Genomic DNA, 23,244 nt, shown 5'->3' on the forward strand with positions numbered 1-23,244 from the left:
AAAATATATAGGAAAGCAGTCTGGAACTTGGAGCAAGTTTACTCTTCATTTCTCAGGGAACATCTACTTGGATCTGAAGATCACGCAGGTAACATGAAGGACAATCCATTTAATATGATATTTTACATTTGGCTTAAACCAGAAGGACGGCCAACTTTAATAATAAACTAACTCAATCAGGAACATTAATTTTATGCTACAGATAGGTGATTTTTTAAAAAAGTTTATTTATTTATTTAAAAGATTTTATTTATTTAAAGAGAGAGATCACAAGTAGGCAGAGAGGCAGGTGGGGGTGTGACGGAAGCAGACCCCCTGCTGAGTAGAGAGCCCCATATGGGACTCAGTCCCAGGACCCTGAGATCATAACCTGCGGTGAAGGCAGAAGCTTTAACCCACTGAGCCACCCGGGAGCCCCAGATAGGTAATTTTAACTCAATCTGGACTCCCATCTTCCTGGAATGTTATATGAAGCTTGCACCCTTACTTCTTTCGGGCCTTTGTCCAGATGTCAGTGAGAACTTCTCTGACCCATCTATTTCATTTTTAAAATGATTTTATTTATTTATTTGTCAGAGATAGAGAGCACAAGCAGGGGCAGCGGCAGGCAGCAGGAGAAACAGGCTCCTTGCTGAGTAGTGAGCCCTACACAGGGCTTGATCCATGACCTGAGCTAAATAAAGGCAGGCACTCAACTGACTGAGCCACCTAGGCGTCCCTTGACCCATCTACCTCAAATTCCCTTTTCCCCATCTCCCTCACGTTGCTTCCTTCTTCCAATGTTTATCATCACTTCAAATAACACATATTCTCATTATTTTGTCTCTCCCTTAACCCCACATAAGTCACTTGTCTGGTCTGTTCAGTGCTGTCTTCCAGTGCAAGCAGTAGGTGGTCAATACTTGTTCAACGAATGAATAACGTCTGAGACCTTTGTGCTCCAAGGTTTGTCTTGTACTCTGAGACGCACAGAACAGTGGGCAGGGGGAGCAGGCGGAAGCGTGGGAATGCAGGAATGGCTAGAAATGAGGGAGGGGCCAGTCGCGAGTGCGGGATTGGGGCCCGAGAGCTACCTTGCAAGGGTGTGCAAGTACACCCAGAAACTCCAGCACGGCATTCCCCCCCCCCCACCACCACCACCCAGAAACGCGTTTGCCGGACTGGCCCTCCCTTTCCTAGGCTCCCGTTTCCTCCTGTTAGCAGCATAATGTTTGCTAATAATGTCTGGTCCCACCTGCCAAACTCTGCTATATTGAGACGCTACAGAGAAATCGAGTAATATGTCATTCACGAGTGTCTCGTAAAACAATTCCCTTCCCTAGTCTGCAAACCACGCATAACGGAACTGGGTCTGCCCGTGGCGCGGTAAGAAGGCAAGCCGACTGGAGAACCGAGGCACAAGCAACCTCGGCATCCCGGGAAGAGTGTTGGAAATGTCTGGAAAGTCCTTTGCCGAATTGTGGCTGTGGTTCCTGACTTGGCCGAATTGGCAGAGGCCACCGGGGCATGCGTTCAGGGTGATCCGGGGCCGAGCCCGGCTCCAGCACCAGCACCGGCACCGCCGGGTGGTGGGGCGCCGCCACTAAGGCGGCTCGGGGCGGGTTTTACCCCCCGGACCGCCCCGCGGGGTCGCCGGCTCCGGCGAGGGGCGTGTCTTCCTTGGCCCCGCCCCCCGAGGCCCCGGCCCGGTGCGGCCCGCAGCGAATGAGCGGGCGCGCCGTGAAGGCTCAGGGGGGGCGACGACGCGAGATAAGGCCTGGGGTGGCGGTGACAGCAGCTCGGCGCCTGGGGGCCCGGCACCCGATCGCGCCACCGCGGGAGGAACCCGGGTTCCGGGCGAGGCTGCCCCGGGAATGCTTTCGGGAGGCACAAACATGGCTGCGGCCGTGCGAGCTGCGGGCGCCCTGCTCCGCGACCGGCGTAAGTGAGGCTGTCGCGGCCGCCGCCGCCGCGCGCGCCCCTGGGACGGCGGGGGCAGCCGGCGCCGGGGACCCCGGGTCTGGGGGCTTCCGGGAGCGGCGCAGGAAGCTCCGCGCGACGGGGCGAGGGGCGCTGTGGAGGTGGGACCGGAAAGGGGTGGCCCTCTGGGAGGGGAGAGCTGGTACGTGGGTCGTCAGCGGGGCGCGGCCGGGAGGGGTCCGGGAGCAACGCGGGTCGCTGGGGGGTCTGAGCAGTGCGGGGGTTTGTCAGCGCCTTAGTTCTTACCTGTAAAATCAGTAATGGGCGTCAGGGGGTTGTTGGGAACCTTAGGGGAAGACCTGCCAGGGAGGATGGTCACTAAGGCGTCGTGGTCCTCACCGCGGACCTCTGTCCTGGAGTTCCCTCCCTGCTGATGGAGGTCGCAGCGTGCCCACCGCTGCTGAATGGTGACTGGGCACGGACCTGCCTTTTTTTTTTTTTTTCTAAGCAGTTCCCCAGTTCACCAGTCTGGTGCCCACTGTGAAGGAATGGAGACCATCCACTTTGAATTTCCATCAACTTATTAGAGGTGCCTTTGTAGAAAGATGGTAGGACCCGGTTTATACTGAGGGTCAGGTCCCTAAGGGTACTGGGAGCAAAAAGCATTAACTTTTAGGAAGAGGACGCGCAGTGCCAGTAATGGGGCTGGAAGGTGGATTGAATTAGTGTTTTCTTTCTTCCGCCCTTTCTGTGGAAACTCTGACAGGTTCTACATTTGAGGTCACAGAGCAGTATGAGAAGCTTTAAATGATTTGCTGTTCAGATTACAAGTAACTACGTGTAAGGATTCAGAGACCATAACAAAAGTGGATTTGAAGTCAATTGAATTATGGACTCTGATTTTAAGATGTAGTTATAATACCTTAATCATCTTGTTGAAATGAAGGAATTAACATTATTGGGTTGGAAAAAATTGAGTAATATTTCTGAAAACAAATTCTGAAGGTACAAGTGTAAAAGCAAAGTCTTATGTCTATGTTTATAGCATATTACAGAATCAGTAAGAACCTCCCTGGGGTGGGCCACATACTGTATATACTATATATATTTTTTAAGTTAGAAAGTGGGTAGGTTAGTGAATTATTGTTTTTTTCTTTTTGCCTTATCTTTCCAAATTTTCTACATTAAGCATCTATGTCTTTCATGATTAGAAAAAAATTTCTAGAATTAAAAAAAAAAAAAAGAGCATTAGTGTTAAATTAGGGACACTTGGGGTGCCTGGGTGGCTAAAGGTTAAAGCCTCTGCCTTCGGCTCAGGTCATGATCTCAGGGTCCTGGGATCAAGCCCCGCATCGGGCTCTCTGCTCAGCGGGGAGCCTGCTTCCCCCTCTCTCTCTGTCTACATGTGATCTTTCTCTCAAATAAATAAATAAAGTCTTTTAAAAAAATTAATAAATTAGGGTCACTAGAACATTTTGGTGCCATACCAGAAAATAATTCTTTTTTGAAAGCCTCCCCTCTCTAAGTGTTTATTAATAGTCACCATATAGTACATAACTTCTGCTAATTTTCATGACATAAGTAGGATTAGAATACCTGGTCTTGGTTCATAAGTGGGCAAGTCCCTGTTACTGAGTATTCTTTTCATTTAACCACATGTGGTGTGCCTGGTACTGTTGTTAGGGCTGGACGTAGATTAAAAAATTTTTTCCTAATCTTCACAACAGTCCTGCAGGGTTAGCCTTATCACCATTTTACAGATGAGAAAAGTGAGGCTTGGAGTAGTTCTTTGAGTTGCCCAAGTGCTGCCACACAGCCTGTTTGGTACTATCAGGGGTTTCCACGAGATCTCTCCAGCTCTGGAACTCGGACACTCTCTGCCACACAATGCTGTCTCTGCCTTTGGATTTCTCTTAAGCTGTGAGCTGAGTGTATATTCAGGAGTCTCAGTTGATCCTTTGTTTGAATAATTAAACAACTTTAGCTACACGTATACTAATTGGTCAGAGACTACTCTTTGTTTCTCTGAAATCTTCAGATCATTAGGGGAGAGGAGTGTCATAGAGAAGATCTTGAGAGGTGGGTATATTAACCCTAAGTCCTGAGCACAGAGGACCCATTATTAGCAGCAGTGCCCTGAGAATTTGTTCAACCACAGAGGATTCTGTAAGCGTAGGGCATGGCAACAGATCAGCAGCTTGAAAAGTTCCCAGCTCCCAGACTGTCCGAGGAAGTATTAATATACGAGTTGAGGATTCTAGTCTCACTCTCATTCCCTTCTGCCACTCCCTTTTTAAGATTCACAGGGGAAATCTTATTACCAGCAGTCAAATCTTGTAATGCCCAAATTCTATTCTGATACCCCATGGAACCCAGTATAATCTCATTCATATAAGGAATCACAGACGTTGTGACATGATTGAGAACCTGGTTAAATCTCATGCAGTTCAGAATTAAACTTGTCTAAAATAAGGAGATGTGGGTTGGTTTGAGACTTCATTTGAGCAGAATTGAACTTCTTTACGTCAATCTCTTGCACTTTCACTTTGAGTTAATAAGGACTGTTCAGCACAAGCTCACATAATTGGCTCTGTTGGGAATGTGCACAATATAGATAGTTGGAAATCTAAAGGGCCTGGAGATACCATTCTCCTATATCTTATAGACAGGATAGGTGAAAAAAATCAGCAGGCGTATTCCCTGTGCTCTTACAAATGGAGCTAATGCGAGCACTGATCATCTGTGGCAGGTGCTGTGAGGAGTGCGTCACGGGTGTCCTTGGCTGTAATCATCACAAGGATCCTGGTAGCAAGGTGTCGACATTTTACTGGGGAAGCGAAGGCTCAGAAAGAGTGTAGCCTGGGTCCAGTACATTACTAGTAAGTGGCAGAGCTGGGGACAGTCAGATCTGCTGGCGCATAGCCCGAGTTCCTTACCTGGTTTCCTCTGACTCATAAGTAGGAGGAGGGTAGAAGGAGACGGATCTCCGCTGATTTCAGACCAACTGATTTGAGAGCAGAGAAGGGAGAGGTCATGTGTACAGGGTGGGGCACCGCAGTAACCTCCGTCCCACATTGCCATCTTGGGGACCTACTGGATAGCTTCAGTTTAATTTCACTGTAGGTCATTTAAGGATGAAGATTTTTCCCGCTACAGCTAAGTAGGGCCCATGGACTCCTCAGTTCAGGAAGCTTCTCCAGGCCCACACCTAACTCTTGTGGGGCCAGGGCAAGAGTGCAGATGGAGACCCACATAGCATATGTGGGATAGCCAGCTAACAAGCTGTGAGATATGTTCTCTTCTCCACTACTGGTAGCTAGACCTTCATCGCGCCCTGGAAGAAATGTCAGAAAATGTCTCTGCCTTGTAGAGAGCTGGCTCTGGCCTGTAGGCTTCCCTGCTTCTCTTTCCACTGCCGGCTCTGCCCTGTGTGGTGAAGAGTCCTGTGCATATGCCCGGGCGGACACTCCAGTCTGCGTGTTCGAGCTCTGTTCTTGCCCCTGCACATAGCTTCCGTCGGGTCAAGAATTGCTTGCACAGACGGTACAACCAGCCCTCAGGAGGCTAGAACTAGGAAGGAGGCCTGTGCAGACCCTGGCGCTGAGTGTGGGGGCTCTGGGGACAGGGAATTCTGGGGTTCTGGGTCCTGGGAGCCTGGTCAGGAATGTGGGCCATGGACCCTGGGGTCCCTGAATCCTTGGCTGCAGTGCAAGCCGCATACCCGGTTGCCGGGGGCTGCAGCAGGAGGAGGGCCAGAACGGGTCCTCTAAAGTACCGTTGTCAGGGCCCACAGGCAATGCTAGGGTTCTCAGCACTGGTGCTTTTTTTTTTTTTTTTTTTCAGATTTTAAATTTATTTATTTGTTAGAGAGAGAGAGTGCGTATGCGGGGAGAGAGAGAAACAAGCAGGGGGAAAGGAACGGCAGGCAGGGGGAGGGGGAGCCCTATGCAGGACTTGATCCCAGGACAGTGGACCACAACCTGAGCCAAAGGCAGACACTTAACTGACTGAGCCACCCCGGGGTCCCTAGCACAGGTGCTTTAGGGGAGAAAGCTTATAGGTCGATGAGGTCTGTGCAACTGACAATGGAAAACTGGCTTGATGGCCACTCCCTTAAATCAATGGTTCTTAGCCTGTTCTGCAAGCTTCTCACTTTCGTATCAGCAGCACACTGCTGCCAGTAACTTCCAGAAATGTGCAGGGATCGTTTCAGAATCTGCTGAGGCTGAGTGAGGAGGTGTGTTTCTAAAAAAGCTCCCTGCAAGCCCTAGGGGGCGCCACCCCACCTCGTCAGAGGGATTTTAAGTGCCTTGACCTATGTGCAGAGAAATGCTGGGAAAACCACTGCTACAGCATCTCTTTAAGTTTTAAATCCAGGATTGCTGCTCTGAGGACCTCTTCCAAAGGAATTACTTCCCTGCTAGATTTCATGCTGCTACTTTAACTTTGTCACAGTGGTGCATGGCGGCTCGAGGACCTGCCAGCCATGGAGGGGCCAGTCCATGGGAGCCACGGCGACAGCTACCGCAGAAACAGCCCAACCGGCCAGAAGCCCACAACCACAGGTGCAACCGGGGAAGAGGTAGGACTCTAACTTGTGGTACTAATAAGAATTTCTGTTTGTGGATGCAAGCTGCTTGAGGAGAAAGCTGCTGGGGCATGCCAGTATGTAAGAGTGGGATGTTAGTCTTGGCTTCCTTTCAATAGCAGGAAGAGTACAGCTCTCTCTCTCACACACAAACACCCCCGCCCCCCCGCAAGGTTTTTAATTTTTTTGGAATTTTTACATATTTTTTAAAATTTTTATCAAAAATTTTTTTCCCAGCTTTATTGAGGTATGCTTGACAAATGAAAATCCCACGGGCTTTTGTTAAAGGACACATAGCTCAGTACAGTCTGCAAATCATGTAGGAATTTAGTTCTGGAATACATCATGTAACACAAATTATATGTATGCTGGAAGTGTATTTACAAACCTAACATAATTACCCCTATGAAATGTCTGTCCTGTATAGGATAAAGAATAACTAATCCATCAAGAGTGTATATAGTAAACTCTGCCCATTATTTTTCACTGTTAACACAGTGAGCATAATTAGAAATGAAATAATATGATTTGCGATTTATTAAAGGAAGAAAGGGCCTGCTGTTTGCTGGTGGATGTCAGCGGGCACGGCGTTGTTCTTGGGTGTCTTCTTCCATAACGGAAGCCATAGCTGTGCCCGCGTCTTCCTTGGTACAGAGGCAGCACAAGACTCTAGAAGGCAATCATTTAGATAGGTTCACAGAAGTAGCACAGTCCAGCCCTAGCAGGGTGAACGAAGGAAAGTTGCTGTGAGCTATTAACTTCCTGACCTTTCCTCTAGACCGGATGTTCCGTGAAAGCAATACGGCTATGAAAATGAGTAGTCTTATTTTGTGTGTGTGATTTTTCATTGTGTGATTCTGGGTACATTGATTGAACACTGAGGAAACTGAGGCTTGGCGGGGATAGAGCCATAGGCAAAGTGTTGAAACCTTTTCGAGGGAGAAGTTTTAAATATGTTACGCCATTTATACTTTTACCTTCAAACAAAGGGAACCTGACATTCAGATCTTGGTGTCACATGGGCTGTGTCTGGAGGGAGGAGAGACAGACCATGGCTAAAGCTCTGCACTTCACATTCTCTCATAGAGGGTGTCGGACTAGGGCAGCTAATGCGCCATTCGTTATGCACAACACAGTTTTGAATTAAGTGCGTGTGTATTTAGGTATTTTCAAATCGTGTGCATCTCTTTCATGTGTAAGCTCATCATGGTTTACAAAACATGGGTTTGCAGAGCAGAGTAACATCCAATTCAAAGCCACTCTTGTTCTGAGCTCAGGTGTTATAGATGGAAAACAGTTCCAAATCTCGTTTGCACATTGATACCCTCTGTGGCTTAGGTAAGTCTCTTAGCTTGGGGTTTCTTAACCAGTAATCTGTTAACTGGCAGCAATCCATGGGAAAAAGCGCTTAATTTATTGTGAGTCACAGATTTTGAGGGTGAGACACAGGATCCCAGAACACTGGTGGTCTAAAAAGAAAGATTAAAGGAGTATTACAGTTTCACAATATAATGAATTTGGAATTTTCAGGTATCAAGAAAAGAAAACTAAATACCAGCTTAATTCATTGATAAGACTTTTGGACAGAGGAGGTGGAAAAGTTGTAGGACAATGACCACCTTCCAAAATAGTTGCTTGGTTTAGTAAAAAAGGGAGTAAACCCCCTTCCTCTAACCCAGTGGTTCTCAGCAGAGGGAGGGGGAAGCTCTCCTTTCCCACTCCCCAGGCGTATTTGCGATGTATGGAGACATTTTCGGTGGTCACAACTCGGGTGGGGTTTGTGCGGTTGCCACCCAGCGAGTAGAGGCCAGGATGCTACTGAAACCCTGCAAAATGCAGCACAGCCCTCCACGGCCGGGGATCATCCAGCTCAGAATGCCAGGAGTGCAGGAAGAGAAAGGCTGGCCCAAGACAGTGATGTGACAAGTGGACCTAGTTCATCCTAAATGGGAAGATCCCTGACATCCCTGGAATGCAACAGTGCCCTTACCCTAGGAATTGGTTCTTATTTTGGAAACTTAGGCTGAGAAATTCAGATTTCTGCCTCATTTGTGTTTGCTTAAGCAAACAGTTTCCTGTATACATTTGTATACTGTATATTTGTATACTGTATACTTTTACTGTACAAATGTATACTGTATACATTCGTATACTGTATAATGTATATTGTATACATTACATTTGTAAACTGTATACATTTGACATACTGTCCTGCCTCACATTATCACCACCTTAGTGTTTCTTTAAAATTGCAAGAAAAATGTGCTTGTGATCTTGTTGACTTTTTAGAACACATTAGGACTGGTCCTCCAAATAAGCCATCTCGGCAGGGCCAGCTCAGCCACTGCGGTAGGTTGAGGTGGTCTTGATGGAGGAGGGTGAGAAAGTGGGACCCCTCCGCATTTGTAACAATGGCCTTTGACATAAACTGCAGTCTGGTCGTTTCTCAGCTGCTTTATCAAGAGTGAATGGAGACGACTTCAGCCAGAAAAAAGAAAGAAGTACTGACAATCACGCTGTTACATGGATGGACCTTGAAAATTGTATGCTAAGGGAAAGAAACCAGACACAAAGGGCCCATATTATGTGATTCTATTTTTTTAATATATTTTTAAAAGATTTTATTTATTTATTTGACAGAGATCACAAGTGGGCAGAGAGGCAGGCAGAGAGAGAGAGGGAAGCAGGCTCCCTGCTGAGCAGAGAGCCCGATGCGGGACTCGATCCCAGGACCCTGAGATCATGACCTGAGCTGAAGGCAGAGGCTTAACCCAATGAGCCACCCAGGTGCCCCTATGTGATTCTATTTCTATGAATAAGCAGATCCATAGACCCAGAAAGCAGATCAGTGGTTGCCAAGAATGAGCAGGAGGAAGAATGGGGAATGTCTCTAGGTTGCGGGGGTGGAGGGGGGCAGATATTCTTTCAGGGTAATGAAAATGTTTAGGAATTAGATAGTTGTAATGGTCACATAACTTGGTGCATATATTAGAAACCACTGGATTGTAATTTAAAGTGTCAGATTTTATGGTGTGTAAATCATATATAAATTTTTACAAATGCAAAAAAAAAAAGCATGTGAATGGAAGAAACACTCCTTGTCCTTTAGTGTCTCCACAACAGGCTCTTTCACTGCTGTCACAGGGCTACCACTCATGGGACCACGCAGGCCTCCAGTTCTCTGGCCTCTCATCTCTGGCTATGACCTCAGAGTTCCAAGTCTCCAGTCTTGGGCTGCTAGCGGCCACTGGAAGCATGCAGGAGGCCCTTGGTCCCACTCTGGCTCCATCTTGCACTCTGAAGGGGTGTAGGGATGGGGAACTCATCTTGGCCTGGCTCCGTTTAGTCTGTGCAGGCTCCAGAGCGGCTCTGGAATTTAGAGGTTTGGAGTTTGCATAGTCCTTTTGTTTATTTAGCTTCCTCCAAACTGTTTGATTTTCTTTTTTTGCTTCTTCTGGCTTATTCGGTGCTTGATTCTTTAGACTGGGAACTATTTGAATAAGATACAGCAATTTCTTGTAGGAATCTAAGCAGTGGCTGTAGATGAAGGGTGGAGAGGTGAGTGCAACACGAGAAGTGTGTATACTTTATTGTAGCAGGAGACACGAAGAAGGAGTAAAGGCAGGCTCTGGAGAAGGCAGCAGAGAAGCAAGAAATAACTTGTCAGTAATAATTTAATAACTAAGGAGAAGGGAGCAGATAAAGAATTAGATATGGGCTGCTTTTATACTGTGGAGGTTTAAACTTCTAGGAAACCCATGGCTTCTCTGTGTATAATAGAACTTCTGTGTTCCAGGTCATGCAAATTAACTAAGTATACTATCTATTTAGTTCTCCAGACAGCATTTGAGATAGTTGGTGGACTCTCTATCTTATAGGTGAGGAAACCGATGCTCAGAGAGACCAAGTCATTTGTGTATTCGTGAGGCATTCACATGAACAGTTGCTCCAACCACAGGACAATTGTAGATTTATACCTGGCTCTTGGTCCCTAAGGCATGGGATCTTTTCTCAGGGCTGACCGTTTAGTGGAGAAACATTTCAAGCCCAGAGAGTCCAGAATCATGGAGGGAGCTAGGAGACCAAGGTCAAAGTCAGAGCTGGGTCCGTGTGGAACCGGAAGCCTCGTGCATTCCCAGATAGGTAGCCATGGGATGCCAGTGCATAGCTCTCTAGCTCTGTACCTTTGCTTTGAACAGATTGGATGTGATTTGCTACTGAACCAAGATTGTACCTTAGAGGATACAAATCAACCATTGCATTTTGTTTTCTGTAGGAAGCCAAAAACTGGAATATTGATGCTAAATATGGGCGGCCCTGAAACGCTGGGGGATGTTCACGACTTCCTTCTGAGGCTCTTCTTGGACCGAGACCTCATGACGCTTCCTATTCAAAAGTAAGATATGTCTAAGCACCTGTGCTTCTTCCTAACTTATGCAGCCCCTCTTGCCTTACGTGTACCTCAGTTCTTTAGTTAAAAAAAATAAATGGTTTTAATACATATCTGGTAGTGGCTAGAGCAGCATTATTATTTTCCATTAGGTATAAGAGAAAAATGGTACTGCAAGAATTGCAGTGGAGAGAGAAAGCAAGTGGGTGGTGGTAGAATTCCCCTTGAGCCCTTTCTTTCCCAGAGCTCCGGAAATTGCAGGTGTCTGACACAGCTGATGTCCCTTTAAAGATTGTTACAGACTTATTTGTGCTTGGCACTCAATGGCTGATTAATACTCAGGGAAGCAGTGATTAGTATGCATTCATACTGTGACTATGGACTGTGGCTCTCCCCTTTCATCTCCCCCCCAATTTATTTATTCCCTTCTCTTTTAAAATAGGTTTTTGTAAAGAAAAATGTATACATGCATATGATAAAAAATGCAAATAGCAGAAAAAACGTTCACAGTAAAAAGCAAGTATCCCTTTCCTTGGGATTCCAGCCTTCCAGTTTCCCACTGGGAGGTTACAGTTGTACCAGAAATAGAGAAATCTGTAACTGTACAGGTATCTTTCTGGTTACATTTAGAACTAGTTTGTGCATATGCAAGCATATACATATCTTTATTTACAGATATAGATATATAGGTATGCATGCACATGTATATCCTCCCGGTTCTAACACAAATGTGAATGTACTTATGTCCATTATTTAACACTTTGCTGTTATTTTTTTCTTTAAACTTAATGTATCTTGGAGATTGGTCCAGAACAGATTACATAGATCTGGCTTATTGTTTTTTTTCCATGACTGTATAGAATTGCATTGTTGAGTCATACCTTAATTTATTTAACGTGTGGCTCATGGTGGACATTTATCTTGTTTTCATGTTAAAATGAACATTCGTGTGGTTTGTGTACTTCTTTGCTCACAGATGCAAATGTATGATTAATATGCGTTTTCTTAAAGTAAGAGGAATATATGCTTCCCAGTGTCTTCTATATTCCACTTCCTACTAGGTGTAGGATCAGACATTGCTAAGACAGTGGCTCGCACGCATCTAGGGTCTGTGCCTGAATGTTCGGTGTCCTGCTTCTTCAGGCTGTGTTGCTAGAATGTCACGTGGGGCAGAGGTGGCCACCTCTCCGAGAGCGTTTAGTTTGCTGTCTACTCAAGGGCAAAAGAGCTGGCTGTTGTCACTCAAGTCTTCTGTTTTTAAAGGCTTGATATACTTAGGCTCTTCTTATAATTTTGCTTATCTTGTCTATTGAGTAGTTTCTGAGGTTGCTCAGGTGGAATAAGACCCACTTAACTACCTGTTAAATGATTTAGCAAGCTGGCGCCAATCATCGCCAAACGTCGAACCCCCAAAATTCAGGAGCAGTACCGCAGGATTGGAGGCGGGTCTCCCATCAAGATGTGGACCTCCACGCAGGGAGAAGGCATGGTGAAGCTGCTGGATGAGTTGTCCCCACACACAGGTACTTAATCACCGTCTCACTGGCCTTGTTCTTGCAAATCAGATCTGAAGACCCGATCACGACTGGGTGGTAGGTGCAGTTCTGGGGGGTTCCTGTGTGATGCATGGTCCCTTAACTCTCTCCTCCAGGTATTATCCTTTGTTGTGGGCCATGTAGCCTGTTACTTCCTTATGTTGCAGAGGAAAGAGCAAAAGATTTGGAACAATTAGTTTCAAAAGAAAGTTTGAGGGGCACCTGGGTGGCTCAGTGGTTTAAAGCCTCTGCCTTCAGCTCAGGTCATGATCCCCGGGTCCTGGGATCGAGCCCCACATCAGGCTCTCTGCTAGGCAGGAGCCTGCTTCCCTTCCTCTCTCTGCCTACTTGTGATCTCTTTCTCTCTGTCAAATAAAATCTTCAAAAAAAAAAAAAAAAAGGAAGTTTGAGGTGTGGGTTAAGTTGAGCTAGATCATAAGAAAGAGGCCAGGGGCACCTGGGTGGCTCAGTGGGTTGAGCCTCTGCCTTCTGCTCAGGTCGTGATCTCAGAGTCCTGGGATTGAGCCTTGCATTGGGCTCTCTGCTCAGAGGGAAGCCTGCTTCTCTCTCTCTCTCTGTCTGCCTCTCTGCCTACTTCTGATCTCTCTCTGTCAAATAAATTAAAATTTTAAAAAAAGAGAGAAAAAGAAAGAGGCCATATACTATGAAGAAAAGATGCAGATCTCATTGTCCCGGAAAGAAATCATTGGGAAATGGAACAGGGCTGCTGTTAGTGCCTTTCCTTTCTGTGCAGAAAGCTAGTTAGATGAACAGAGCAGAATTTGTTAGTTGTCAGGGCAGCCGTGAGACCGTAAGCAACTTTCAGCAGCTGCTCTTGGCGCTCAGCGATACTGGCTAGCATGAGGTGCTGGAGGACTGCGTGCAGCTAGTAACCATCCTCTGAGAACCTCTAATGCAGAAGAAGAATGTGCAGAATGAAACCTTAACTGCATGAAAAGAATTGTAAGTGTGCATTTAGCTGCATTCAAGACCCATTGCATGCTGCTGGACACACCATCATTCTTATGTATACTGAGACAAGAAACTCTGTCTGCTAATACTAAGACAGCATCTGTTGCAGACGTGGGCCAATATGAGAAAGTTAAACCAAGAGATGTGCATGTAATACGTGAATTACAGATGCATTTTGGGGCTTCAGAATCAGGACAGGAGCATGACACAGTGAGGACCCTCGAGGACAGCCACCCCTCCAAGCGGGACCAAAAGCATTTCACTTTGCTCTGAGAGAGCAGCACTGAGTGTCACCTCAAGCTGCTCTCAGAAGCCACCACTTCCCGTCACACACAGGGACAAAGGCTCTAGCTCAGCTCATCTCACTTGGAAAATTGTTCAGTCACGCTTCTGAGCATCGGGTGTGCTTCCTGCCTTCGCTGGTGGCTCAAGGGCATTTCGTACACAGTTCAGCCATGTGCACCACAATGTGTCTTGAAAACATTAGGTGAGGAGAGCTTGGCTGTGCCCTACTTACACCTACCTGTTAGAGAACAAGCCCCCTGGTCCTAAACAGTTTATCACCATAAAAGGTTTAGTGTGAATCAGACCTTCAGTTGCTGTGCTGTCTTCAGTGGAAAAAGAGGGGGCAAGATGTCATTTCTGTCTGTGGATGTAGTAGAGCAGTACTCGTCACCACCAAGGATCCGGCAGAGCTGTCAGCCTCGGAAAACCCCAGATGGAGGGCATCCTTCTCATCTCTTCTCCCTAGGTGGGGCTGCTGGGTTGTCCAGATCACACCGGCCAGCCAGGGACTCAGCCTCCCAGCTTGGCCTGGAAAGAGTCCCGTGGAATGAACTAGATATAAATCACTTACTATCAAACATCTGATTATTTTAATCTGTGGCCATTTAGTACAAAGGAAGTTATATCATCTAGATTCTAGGATTATTCCCTGCTTTGGTAGGGGCCAAAGAATAGTAATATCTACGTCATGTTTTCATAGTCAGAATCGTGATTTTTTTTTTTTAAAGATTTTATTTATTTATTTGACAGAGATCACAAGTAGGCAGAGAGGCAGGCAGAGAGAGAGGAGGAAGCAGGCTCCCTGCAGAGCAGAGAGTCCCATGCGGGGCTCGATCCCAGGACCCTGAGATCATGACCTGAGCCGAAGGCAGAGGCTTTAACCCACTAAGCCACCCAGGCGCCCCAGAATCGTGATTTTTAAAAGATCGGTTATTAAGCATTCCATCTTACTGAGACTTATCTGAAAGAGTAAAGTCTATTATTCTTCCTTGTAACTTTGGGGATAAGTTTAGGGTGTCCGCTCTGTGGCTTGCCTCTCCAGTCCCTCAATCGTTACTAATGTGACAAGAAGTCATCTTTCCTCCCTCCTCTCTCGCTCCAGTCACTGGGAAGTACCTGCTCTTTTCGCGCGGTAATCCCACTTCCATCCATTCCTAAATCCAGCCAGCTGGCAGGTGTTTGTAAGCACTGACCACACTCAGGTACGGTGTAGTGGTAAGGGATGAAGTACTGAGGACGTCACACCCTTACCTTCATGGAGCTCAGTGACCTGGTCATTGTCACCGAGCCAGGGAGTTGTCTCAGGCTGCTTTTAGTTTCTCTGGATCTGGGAACCTTGTCCAGGGCCTGGTCCTGGGAGGGCTTTGGTGCTGATGACCCTTTGACCTACCACTGTTCTCTGTGGCCCATACTTGGGACCCTCGGAGCAGGCAGGTTGAATTATTGCTCTCTCCTGCACCGTAGATAGCCACGTAGCAGTTTCGGCAGACCGCTCTGGGGCTATGGTAGAGAAGCTTGATGAGGCCCAAGACTGGCCATCCGTTCATTCATCTGTGGTGCCCCGAGTGCCCTGCACTGTTCGATGCTGCCTTTCAAAGTCAAAAAACATGGTTTCTACTTATGAGAAGCTTCCAGTCCAGGGAGACCCTACAGTTGCAGCCTAGTCTGCTTAAGGGGCAGAGAGAAAATCTTTTAAGATTAGCTGGAGAAATGCTACACAAAACAGGTGGACCAGTGATCACACAGAATGCAGATGGAGGAAAAATGGAATAGTCTTGAGGTTTGGAAACTGCTTTGGGGGAGGTTTGTGCTGAAGACCAAGATTATCAGGTGTGGCTCTACCAGGGGCCTGCCCAGATTACCTAGAAAGAGGTTCCTTGTCCTGCTGTCTAAGGCTTGGCAGAATGGACCTGAGCCAGCGCTGAGGACCCAGGCCCTCACCTCTTGGTGTGGATTTTCCTTCCTCCTTTCTCCGTCCTTCCCGCCTTCCCTCTCTTTCTCCTTCCTCTTCGTCCTCACACTTTCACACAAAACCATCATGTATACTTTTAAACTATGTCTATTTGTTTATTTCTATTGTGAGAAAGGGCTCTTTACACAAAACAGTGCGATGAGTACGAGCAGGTAGAAACGTTTCAAACTCTTGTTTTTTTAGGGAAGTAGCTGTTGCTTAGTAGCAGGTGTAGAGATTTTGGCCTGCTCTGGCTTTGTGTAGAACTGACTGTTAAGTCCTACGGTCAGTTTAACGAGGGGATATAACTTGGAATTGGTGTCATGTGTTTACGCCGCATTACAGGAATTGAGGGAAGACAGAAGGAACTAGATGAGAAGCGTAATCATTTCATGAAAGTCTAAATCTCAGACACATTTGAAAAATGATAGTTTGGTTATGTAGACTGTGACTGCTTCTCAGGCAGCTGTAAGTATGCGCTGTGCTGCAGAATAAGTGAGTGGTTCTTTACAGGGTGAATGGTGGGGAGGAGCATGGGCTTTCTTCAGGTGGAGCTGGCTTCCCTGGGCCTGCTTGTAAGAGTTCAGCCAGATGACTTACCCCACTAAGCCTCATCTCGAAAATGGGGGTGATCACAGAACCCAACTCCTAGAATTATTTTGAAGATTACACAAGATAATCATGAAAGGCATCAGCCTGGTGCATGGTACATGGTAAAAATTCAGTACATGTGAGCCTTTATTATGATTCGTTGTTGGCCTAGGGCTCCTGACATGATACAACTCGAAAAGCATTGCGCTATTTCATACCTTTCTCTCAAAGAGTCATGTACAAATCAGACATTTGATCTGTGGGCTGGAAAGGAATGAAGTTTCATGGCTCAAAAATTCAATCAGTTCTTTTTTTTTTTTTTTTTTCTTTTCCTGGTCACATGTCACCAAAGACTTCCGGGTGGTTGGTGGCTACTGTACTCTGTGCAGGCCATCTTTAAATGGAACAGTCTAGCAAGTCTTATCTGTTCCTTGCAGAATATTTTACCCTCCCTCCCTTCCAAGTGAGGTCACCACCCTGCCTTTATCTGCTGGGGCACTCACTCCACCTCTCTTGCCTGCAATATTGGAGGAACTCCCGGCCCTAGGCATTTAGGCTGCAGGTGGAAGGAAAATGCTGGAAGCTGGTTGGCTGGTAGTGTTGGAGGCTCTTACCCTAGCAATCTAGTCATACGATTGTCTCAGAATAGATCAAAAGGCAAATTCCACTTCAGCCTCAGCTTAGGTCCCCTAGAGCTCCTCAGACAGGGGGGCTTGGGAGCGTGGTCGCTGACGGTTCTCGAATGAACCACATTGTCATCTGCAGTGAGTCAGTTAGTCATTTGGACTTTGCTTACAGCATCAGGCGTTCTGGAGTATTTTTGCTGCAGTTCATCATTTTACACACGAGAACATAAAATTGGTAGCCTCGAAGGGACAGACTGCTGAAAGGGTTCCCTTATGTCGCTTCCTTCCTCTCTACGGTCCCTAGCCAGAGGCTATCAGAGCAGCTCGTCCTTCCTATGCACATACACGCTTCTCTCTCCTTTCTCTCGTCCGCTCCTGTCCTTGGGAACATGTACCCTGACTGCCCATGGCCTGTGTCCCGTCAGTCAGGAACTGTTTATACAGATACACGAACGTGCATCTTTTCTTTCACTGCAGCCAAAATGTTTCTTGTGGCTATTTTTGTGACCCATACTTAGTGCAGCCCCTGCTCACGCTAGGACAGTAGCATCATCTTGGTTCTGTTACTGCTTAACATTTGTGTTGTGTATTCCCAGTGTCATCCCTGAGAGGGAGATAGCTTTGTCCTGTGAAATGGCAGGAAACTTTCAGTTTCATGATTTTCTAAATGCCTAAGAAATTGTGTGCTGGCGGGTGTTTTTAAGATCCAGAACAAAAAGATGGAGAAGGACAAGGGATGGCTGGGAGAAGGGGTTTGTAGGGAATGTACAGGGAAGGCAGGCAAGGGTGTACGCCGAGCTGGGCTGTTACTTCAGATCCGGATGGGTGTCTCGAATGTAAGCTTTGCTGTTGGGTTTCTCTTCTATATTAGATGAGAGGAATCATTTCAGTCGTCTGTTATCCGGGAACAGCTGTTGAGTATCCCAGAGCTCACAGAGGTGACCTGGAGCCTAAGGGAGCAGGAGGGAACAGGCCGGGTGGAAGCAGGCTGGGGTGAGGACTGGAAGGGGCACAGGCTTGGGAGGGGCGAGACCCACATTCAGGTTCAGCTCCACCGTCTGCTGGGGTAACTTTGGGTAGGTTCATTAACCTTGGAGAGTTTCAGTTTCTTTATCTGAATAATGGTGCTTAAATGAAAGAAAAAACAGAAGCAAAGTGTCCACCATGGTATCTGGCACATCAGAGGAGGTTATATTTCAAGAGTAAGTGCTAGCTCTTTCCTTCCTGCCTTTGAGTGTCTCTTCGCTCAGTCAGGAGCAGAGTAAAGACCAGAAGTTTGGGTTTTAAAAAACACTGTGCTCAGCAACGTTGTGGGGGTGGGGGCGTGGAGGTTGATCCCAGAAAATGGTGCCTAAAAGTCCCAGCACTAGCAAAGACTGGGTAAGATCTGAGGAATATTCTAAACTTATCCCCAGTATCAGCCTCCCAGGACATTAGGTTAACTGTTCTTTGTTCTGGGCTTTGCATGACGTTTGGCACTCCGAGGAATCTATATAAAGATTAATACTTTCTCCTTTCCACACATGCCTCCTAATAGCCCCTCACAAATACTATATTGGATTCCGGTACGTCCGTCCTCTAACAGAAGAAGCAATTGAGGAGATGGAGAGAGACGGGATCGAAAGGGCTATCGCCTTCACGCAGTATCCACAGTACAGCTGCTCCACGACAGGTGAGCCTTCCCCTTGACCGTGGGTGCGCAGGGGTGCCGGGCCCTGGCAGCCATCACCAGGGAATGCAGCGGGAAAGGATAAATCATTTTCCATCTGAATGGCAAATCTAGCCTGCCCGCTTGAAACACGAGAGTGCAGCTCAGTCCATTTGAAATCTCAGGGTTTGTCTGTCCCTGAGTTATGGGCCAGTCGGCTGAGAGTCACAAGCAGTGGGTTTGGAAGGCGGTCACCGCTCCTCGGTGCTTTAATGCAGTTGGGTAATGGAACGTTAAGCCACTTTTTATATTTGCGTAATAAACCCTATTTTTATGGCAACCCTAATATTCTCAGTAACACAGCAAGGGTGATAGCTGTTTCCATTTTGAAATCAGAGGTACCCAGGTAGCATGAGAAATATTGGTATGTTTTTTCATTGTGCTTTATGTATGGGTTGGTTTACTGGTTAAACCAAAGCCCAGCTTGATGTTCCCTTTGTAAACTTCTCTCAGTGTTCTAGATTTTGGAAAATATTACTGTGTGTTGTTTCCTGTATATTTAGATGGAGCAGGAGAATAGTCATGTTTGTCCTTCTCTGTAGAATTGGTAGCAGGTAAAGCTTCTACTGTTGCCCACAAATACATTTGTTTGCATTCTGTTTTAAGGATTGGGCTCAGCACATTTGGACTCCCAAATTGTTTTTGGGTGTTAGTGCATACTATTTCTATAATTATGAAGAGAAGCAAGACGCTGTCCGAGGAGATGTTCAAAGCCTATTGTATGCCTTAAATGTTCGCTCAGAGTCCCTATGAAAATGCCTGAGTTCTCAGACACCCTCAAGAGTTTGAGTTGCAGCTTCTTTTGGAAATATACCTCTGCAACTCAAAATGTCTGCTAATATGTTATTGGAGAAGGAGTCAGATTTTATAAATATCTAAGCATAGCTTTGCCTTGCTTTACACAATAGACCTCAAACGTAGGTGTGCCTGGGAGGCTCAGTCAGTTGGTTGAGCATCCGGCTCTTGATTTCAGCTCAGGTCCTGATCTCGAGCCCCGAGTCAGGCTCCACGCTTAGTGTGGGGCTACTTCTCCCCATCCCTCTTCTCTTCTCCCTGCTTGTGCGTGCTCTATCTTGCATGCCCTCAAATCAATACATAAATGAATGAATGAGGGAAATCTTTAAAAGAAATGTATACTTCAACTGTAGATGTCTGCTCTCAAAATTAGACAAGTTAAGAAGATGATAATTTGTATATCAGAGGATTGACTGGGTTTCCTTTCACAGCTGAGTCTCCCAGTGGGTCTCAGGTGTTAGAGTCTTTGCGCCCTTTCCCTGGTCCATCTCACATGAAAAGGCAGGTACATCTTCACTCAGAGATGCGAAAGCCTTTGGGAAGTGCATCCATTCTTGGAGGCCAGGAGAGTGTTATTTACCTGTTGTATCATGTAGACACACGTTGTTGGGGCAGAGCCAGGATAGCCTGTATGTCAATCACATGCAGTTGTTTTGGTTCTATTTTCCCCTTCATTACTACTTTGGGTAGTTTATCAAATGTTTCTGAGTGACCCAGAAGAACGGATGTGGCTTCCAGAAGTCCTTCTGTGGCTTCAGAAGTCCTGAGGATGATATTCGCCTGTACAGTGTGGCTTGCAGTGTGACTTAGGCTGGGGACACTGGGATTTCTGGAGAGATTGTTTTCGAACATGCAGTGGACTCCATTTGGATTTATCTGACTCATTGGATTCTGGAACGAAACTCATTTATCTTTTTGAGAACTTCAGTTTTAGGCTAAGTGTACATTTGATTTAACTATGGGCTGTATCCGGGCTCTTATTTTAATCTGGAGACATACCAGATTAACAGCCTTCATCGTTGCAGAAACTGGTGCATTGCTGTTGGGAAGCAGGGAAATGCTGTGGAACATTTACCCTGTGTTAACATTGAGAAAGAGCCTCCGTGTTAGGATTGGTTGCATAGGATTAGCCTTGGCCCACGTGGCAGCTCCCCTCGGCCAGGAAAAAGTGCCATTGAGCTGGCACTATCTGCCTTCCTTCAGCCTTTGAACTTTTGTGATTTTGACCTCTTGGTTAAAAATACAAGTTTTGTTAGATTACTGGTAAGGATTTGCTACCCATTTAACTTAACCCTGGGGAATGATGATAATCTTGTAGAAGCAGATAAAAATAGAGAATGTTTGTGCAAACCTAAATAAGCTTCTTATTAACAAGTCATTTAAAAAGATGGCTATCAATACTGTAAAGTAGAAAATATGCATCTCATAATATTAAATAAAAATATGCCAAGCACTCGGGATACAAAATTGCATACATGCTAAAATTACAATTTTGTGAAACAAAACAGCTATACAGGAAAATAATAGGAAAGAACTCTGCTAGAATAAAACGATGGCTGTATTAGCATGCTGGGTCATGGCCATTTTCTTTTTTCCTTTCTTCCCCACCCCTTACTTTTTCTGCTGGGGCTGATTACCTTCATAATGAGGGGGGGATTAACATGCTTTCAGTTGTTAGACTTCGTTCCTCAAAATAGCGGCGGTTATATTTCATAAACCCTCTACCATCCTGTTTCTTACTAGAAATGGCCGCATTCCTCTTTGAAAGGCCATCGCAATTGATTGCTTTTTAGTGATCTTCAGTTGCAGGGTAGTTAAATCTATCTGCATTTTAGAGCATTGAAATGATTGTAATTAGACCAATTCAGTACAGAAGCAGTTACCTATGTTGAACTTACTGCCTCTACTAGTCTGTTTTTCATTTTCACTATCATCAACACGCATCTACTAAGTGGTCCCCTGTATGTTTCAGGCAGCAGCTTAAATGCCATTTATAGATACTATAACCAGGTGGGCAAGAAGCCTGGGATGAAGTGGAGCACCATTGACAGGTGGCCCACGCACCCGCTGCTCATTCAGGTAAGCCGGCACTGGCCGCAGCCCCTCGGCCCAGGTTCTGGGGTGGGTCAGGTTCTTGTCCCTGCCTAGCGGGTGGTGCCCTTACGAGCCGTATTGTTCTCTTGCTTAAATTGTGTGCTGGGGGGCGGGGAAAGAGGTATTAGAGACTCGACTTGTTATGACAAGAGAAAATAAATTTGAAGATTAAAGGTTAGAGTCTCCTTTCTTCGGATCAACAGTGTTAGTTACAAGCTAGAGCAGAATTATGTTTTCAGTTTTGTGTTTCCCAATAACCAGGACATGAAAGATTATACAAAGTGTTTCCAATAATTTACATTTATATATTGAATGACTGACAGATCCTGTATTTTCTAAATCTTTTAAAAATGACAAAAATTTTAAAATTTTTCAAGGTACTAAATCTAACTGTTCTGACATGAAAATAGATTTAACATTTCTGGGGCGCCTGGGTGGCTCAGTGGGTTAAAGCCTCTGCCTTCGTCTCAGTTCATGATCCCAGGTTCCTGGGCTCGAGCCCCGAATTGGGCTCTCTGCTTGGCAGGGAGCCTGCTTCCCGCTCTCTTTGCCTACTTGTGATCTCTGTCAAATAAATAAAATCTTAAAAAAAAAAAAAAAAGAAAGAAAATAGATTTGGAGAATCAATTAAAACTACAATTCGAAAGCCAGAAGCTTTGAGTTGGTGTTACTATTTACTTTTTGCCATTTGTACTTGAGAGTAGTATTGGTAATTGCCCTAAAATGTACAAATGCAGTTTTCTTCTGTCAGAGGAGATTTCTGCCTTTGAGTTAGTCTAGGTGGGAGACATACGAAGTGATTTAGGTTTCATCCACTTTGTGTTTCACTCCGTGGACATTTCTCTGGCAGAACAGTCCGGAGTCCCTTAAAAGCTCACACCACTAGGTGGGGCCAGACGTCGGTGAATGCGGGCCTGCAGACCGCTCTCCCCTGCAGCAGGCCGTGATCCTTAGGCACAGAGGTGATGTCAAGGGTTAACACTTAGGTGGAAAAACAGTTTTAAGTAAAAATGAAAAGGAGGTGCCTTCCCTTAGGGATGGGTGTAGTTCTGCTTTGATGGTCCCCCACCCCTTTGCTGTACGTGTGGAAAGCCCAGCCTGCCCCTCCCAGTTTGCTCTGGGCGGCCTGCGACTGGGAGCGAGGGCTTTCGGGTCAGCGCTGACATGTGGTAGCAGAGAGCGGAGGGGTCTGCACAGCATCTGCCTGCCCTGATCCACCGAGCAATTAGGTTTGCATTAAAATTCAGCCCTTTGAAAGGGGGAAGCAGAAAGACGGAAAGGTCTCTTAACTGAGGAAGTCTCCGCTCACAAAATGAAAGGGAATTTTCGGGGCATTTATCTGCCCTTCTAGATGGTGTGATTGAAGGCTCTAAGAGCCGCCTGCCTCCTTCATTCCGCAGCGAGATTGCGCGTGGAGGACCCCGCAGACGGACTGTAGGTGATCTAAGCAGCCTCCTCCTGGCCCCTGGCTCCTCGGTGTAGACTACGGCTTAGCGTCTGTTGCAAGCCGGAACAAATTGTGTTTCTGCTCACTCTTCTGTTAGAGGAGAAAACGAAAAATGCTAACAGTTTTTAGAAACAAAAGTTTATAGATAGGTTTTATGCTTCGTGTCACGGAGCTGACACGAGGAGATTTGATATCTAGCAGAGATTTAAAAAAAAAAAAGTCAAACCCTAATCGGAAATTAAAAATACAGTTAAAAACAAACACTGAAAATAACACCTTACTCTACATTTCTACTTGTTTTAGGTAGTAATTACTTGAAATTGTCATTTCTCTACTGCCATCCCTAATAGCGCTGTGTGGCGA

General features: G+C 46.1%; 1 protein-coding gene across 4 annotated transcripts in view; it reads left to right on the forward strand.

Moving 5' to 3' along the window:
- The first annotated feature begins 1,652 nt into the window (after window positions 1–1,652).
- The window catches only part of FECH (ferrochelatase), a 32,474-nt gene continuing 10,882 nt past the window's right edge, over window positions 1,653–23,244 (forward strand). For 2 of the 4 annotated variants that reach the window (XM_059139464.1, XM_059139465.1), the window contains exons 1-6: window positions 1,653–1,920; window positions 6,355–6,481; window positions 10,764–10,883; window positions 12,252–12,400; window positions 18,375–18,509; window positions 21,313–21,419. In XM_059139464.1, the coding sequence (XP_058995447.1) occupies window positions 1,854–1,920; window positions 6,355–6,481; window positions 10,764–10,883; window positions 12,252–12,400; window positions 18,375–18,509; window positions 21,313–21,419 (705 nt within the window). In that variant the 5' untranslated portion in view covers window positions 1,653–1,853. Of the gene's footprint in view, window positions 1,921–1,981; window positions 2,102–6,354; window positions 6,482–10,763; window positions 10,884–12,251; window positions 12,401–18,374; window positions 18,510–21,312; window positions 21,420–23,244 lie in introns of those variants that run through there. The other 2 variants (XM_059139466.1, XM_059139467.1) reach the window with 2 other exon arrangements.

The sequence above is a fragment of the Mustela lutreola genome, chromosome 11, assembly GCF_030435805.1.
Source record: "Mustela lutreola isolate mMusLut2 chromosome 11, mMusLut2.pri, whole genome shotgun sequence".
Taxonomy (NCBI): Eukaryota; Metazoa; Chordata; class Mammalia; order Carnivora; family Mustelidae; genus Mustela; species Mustela lutreola.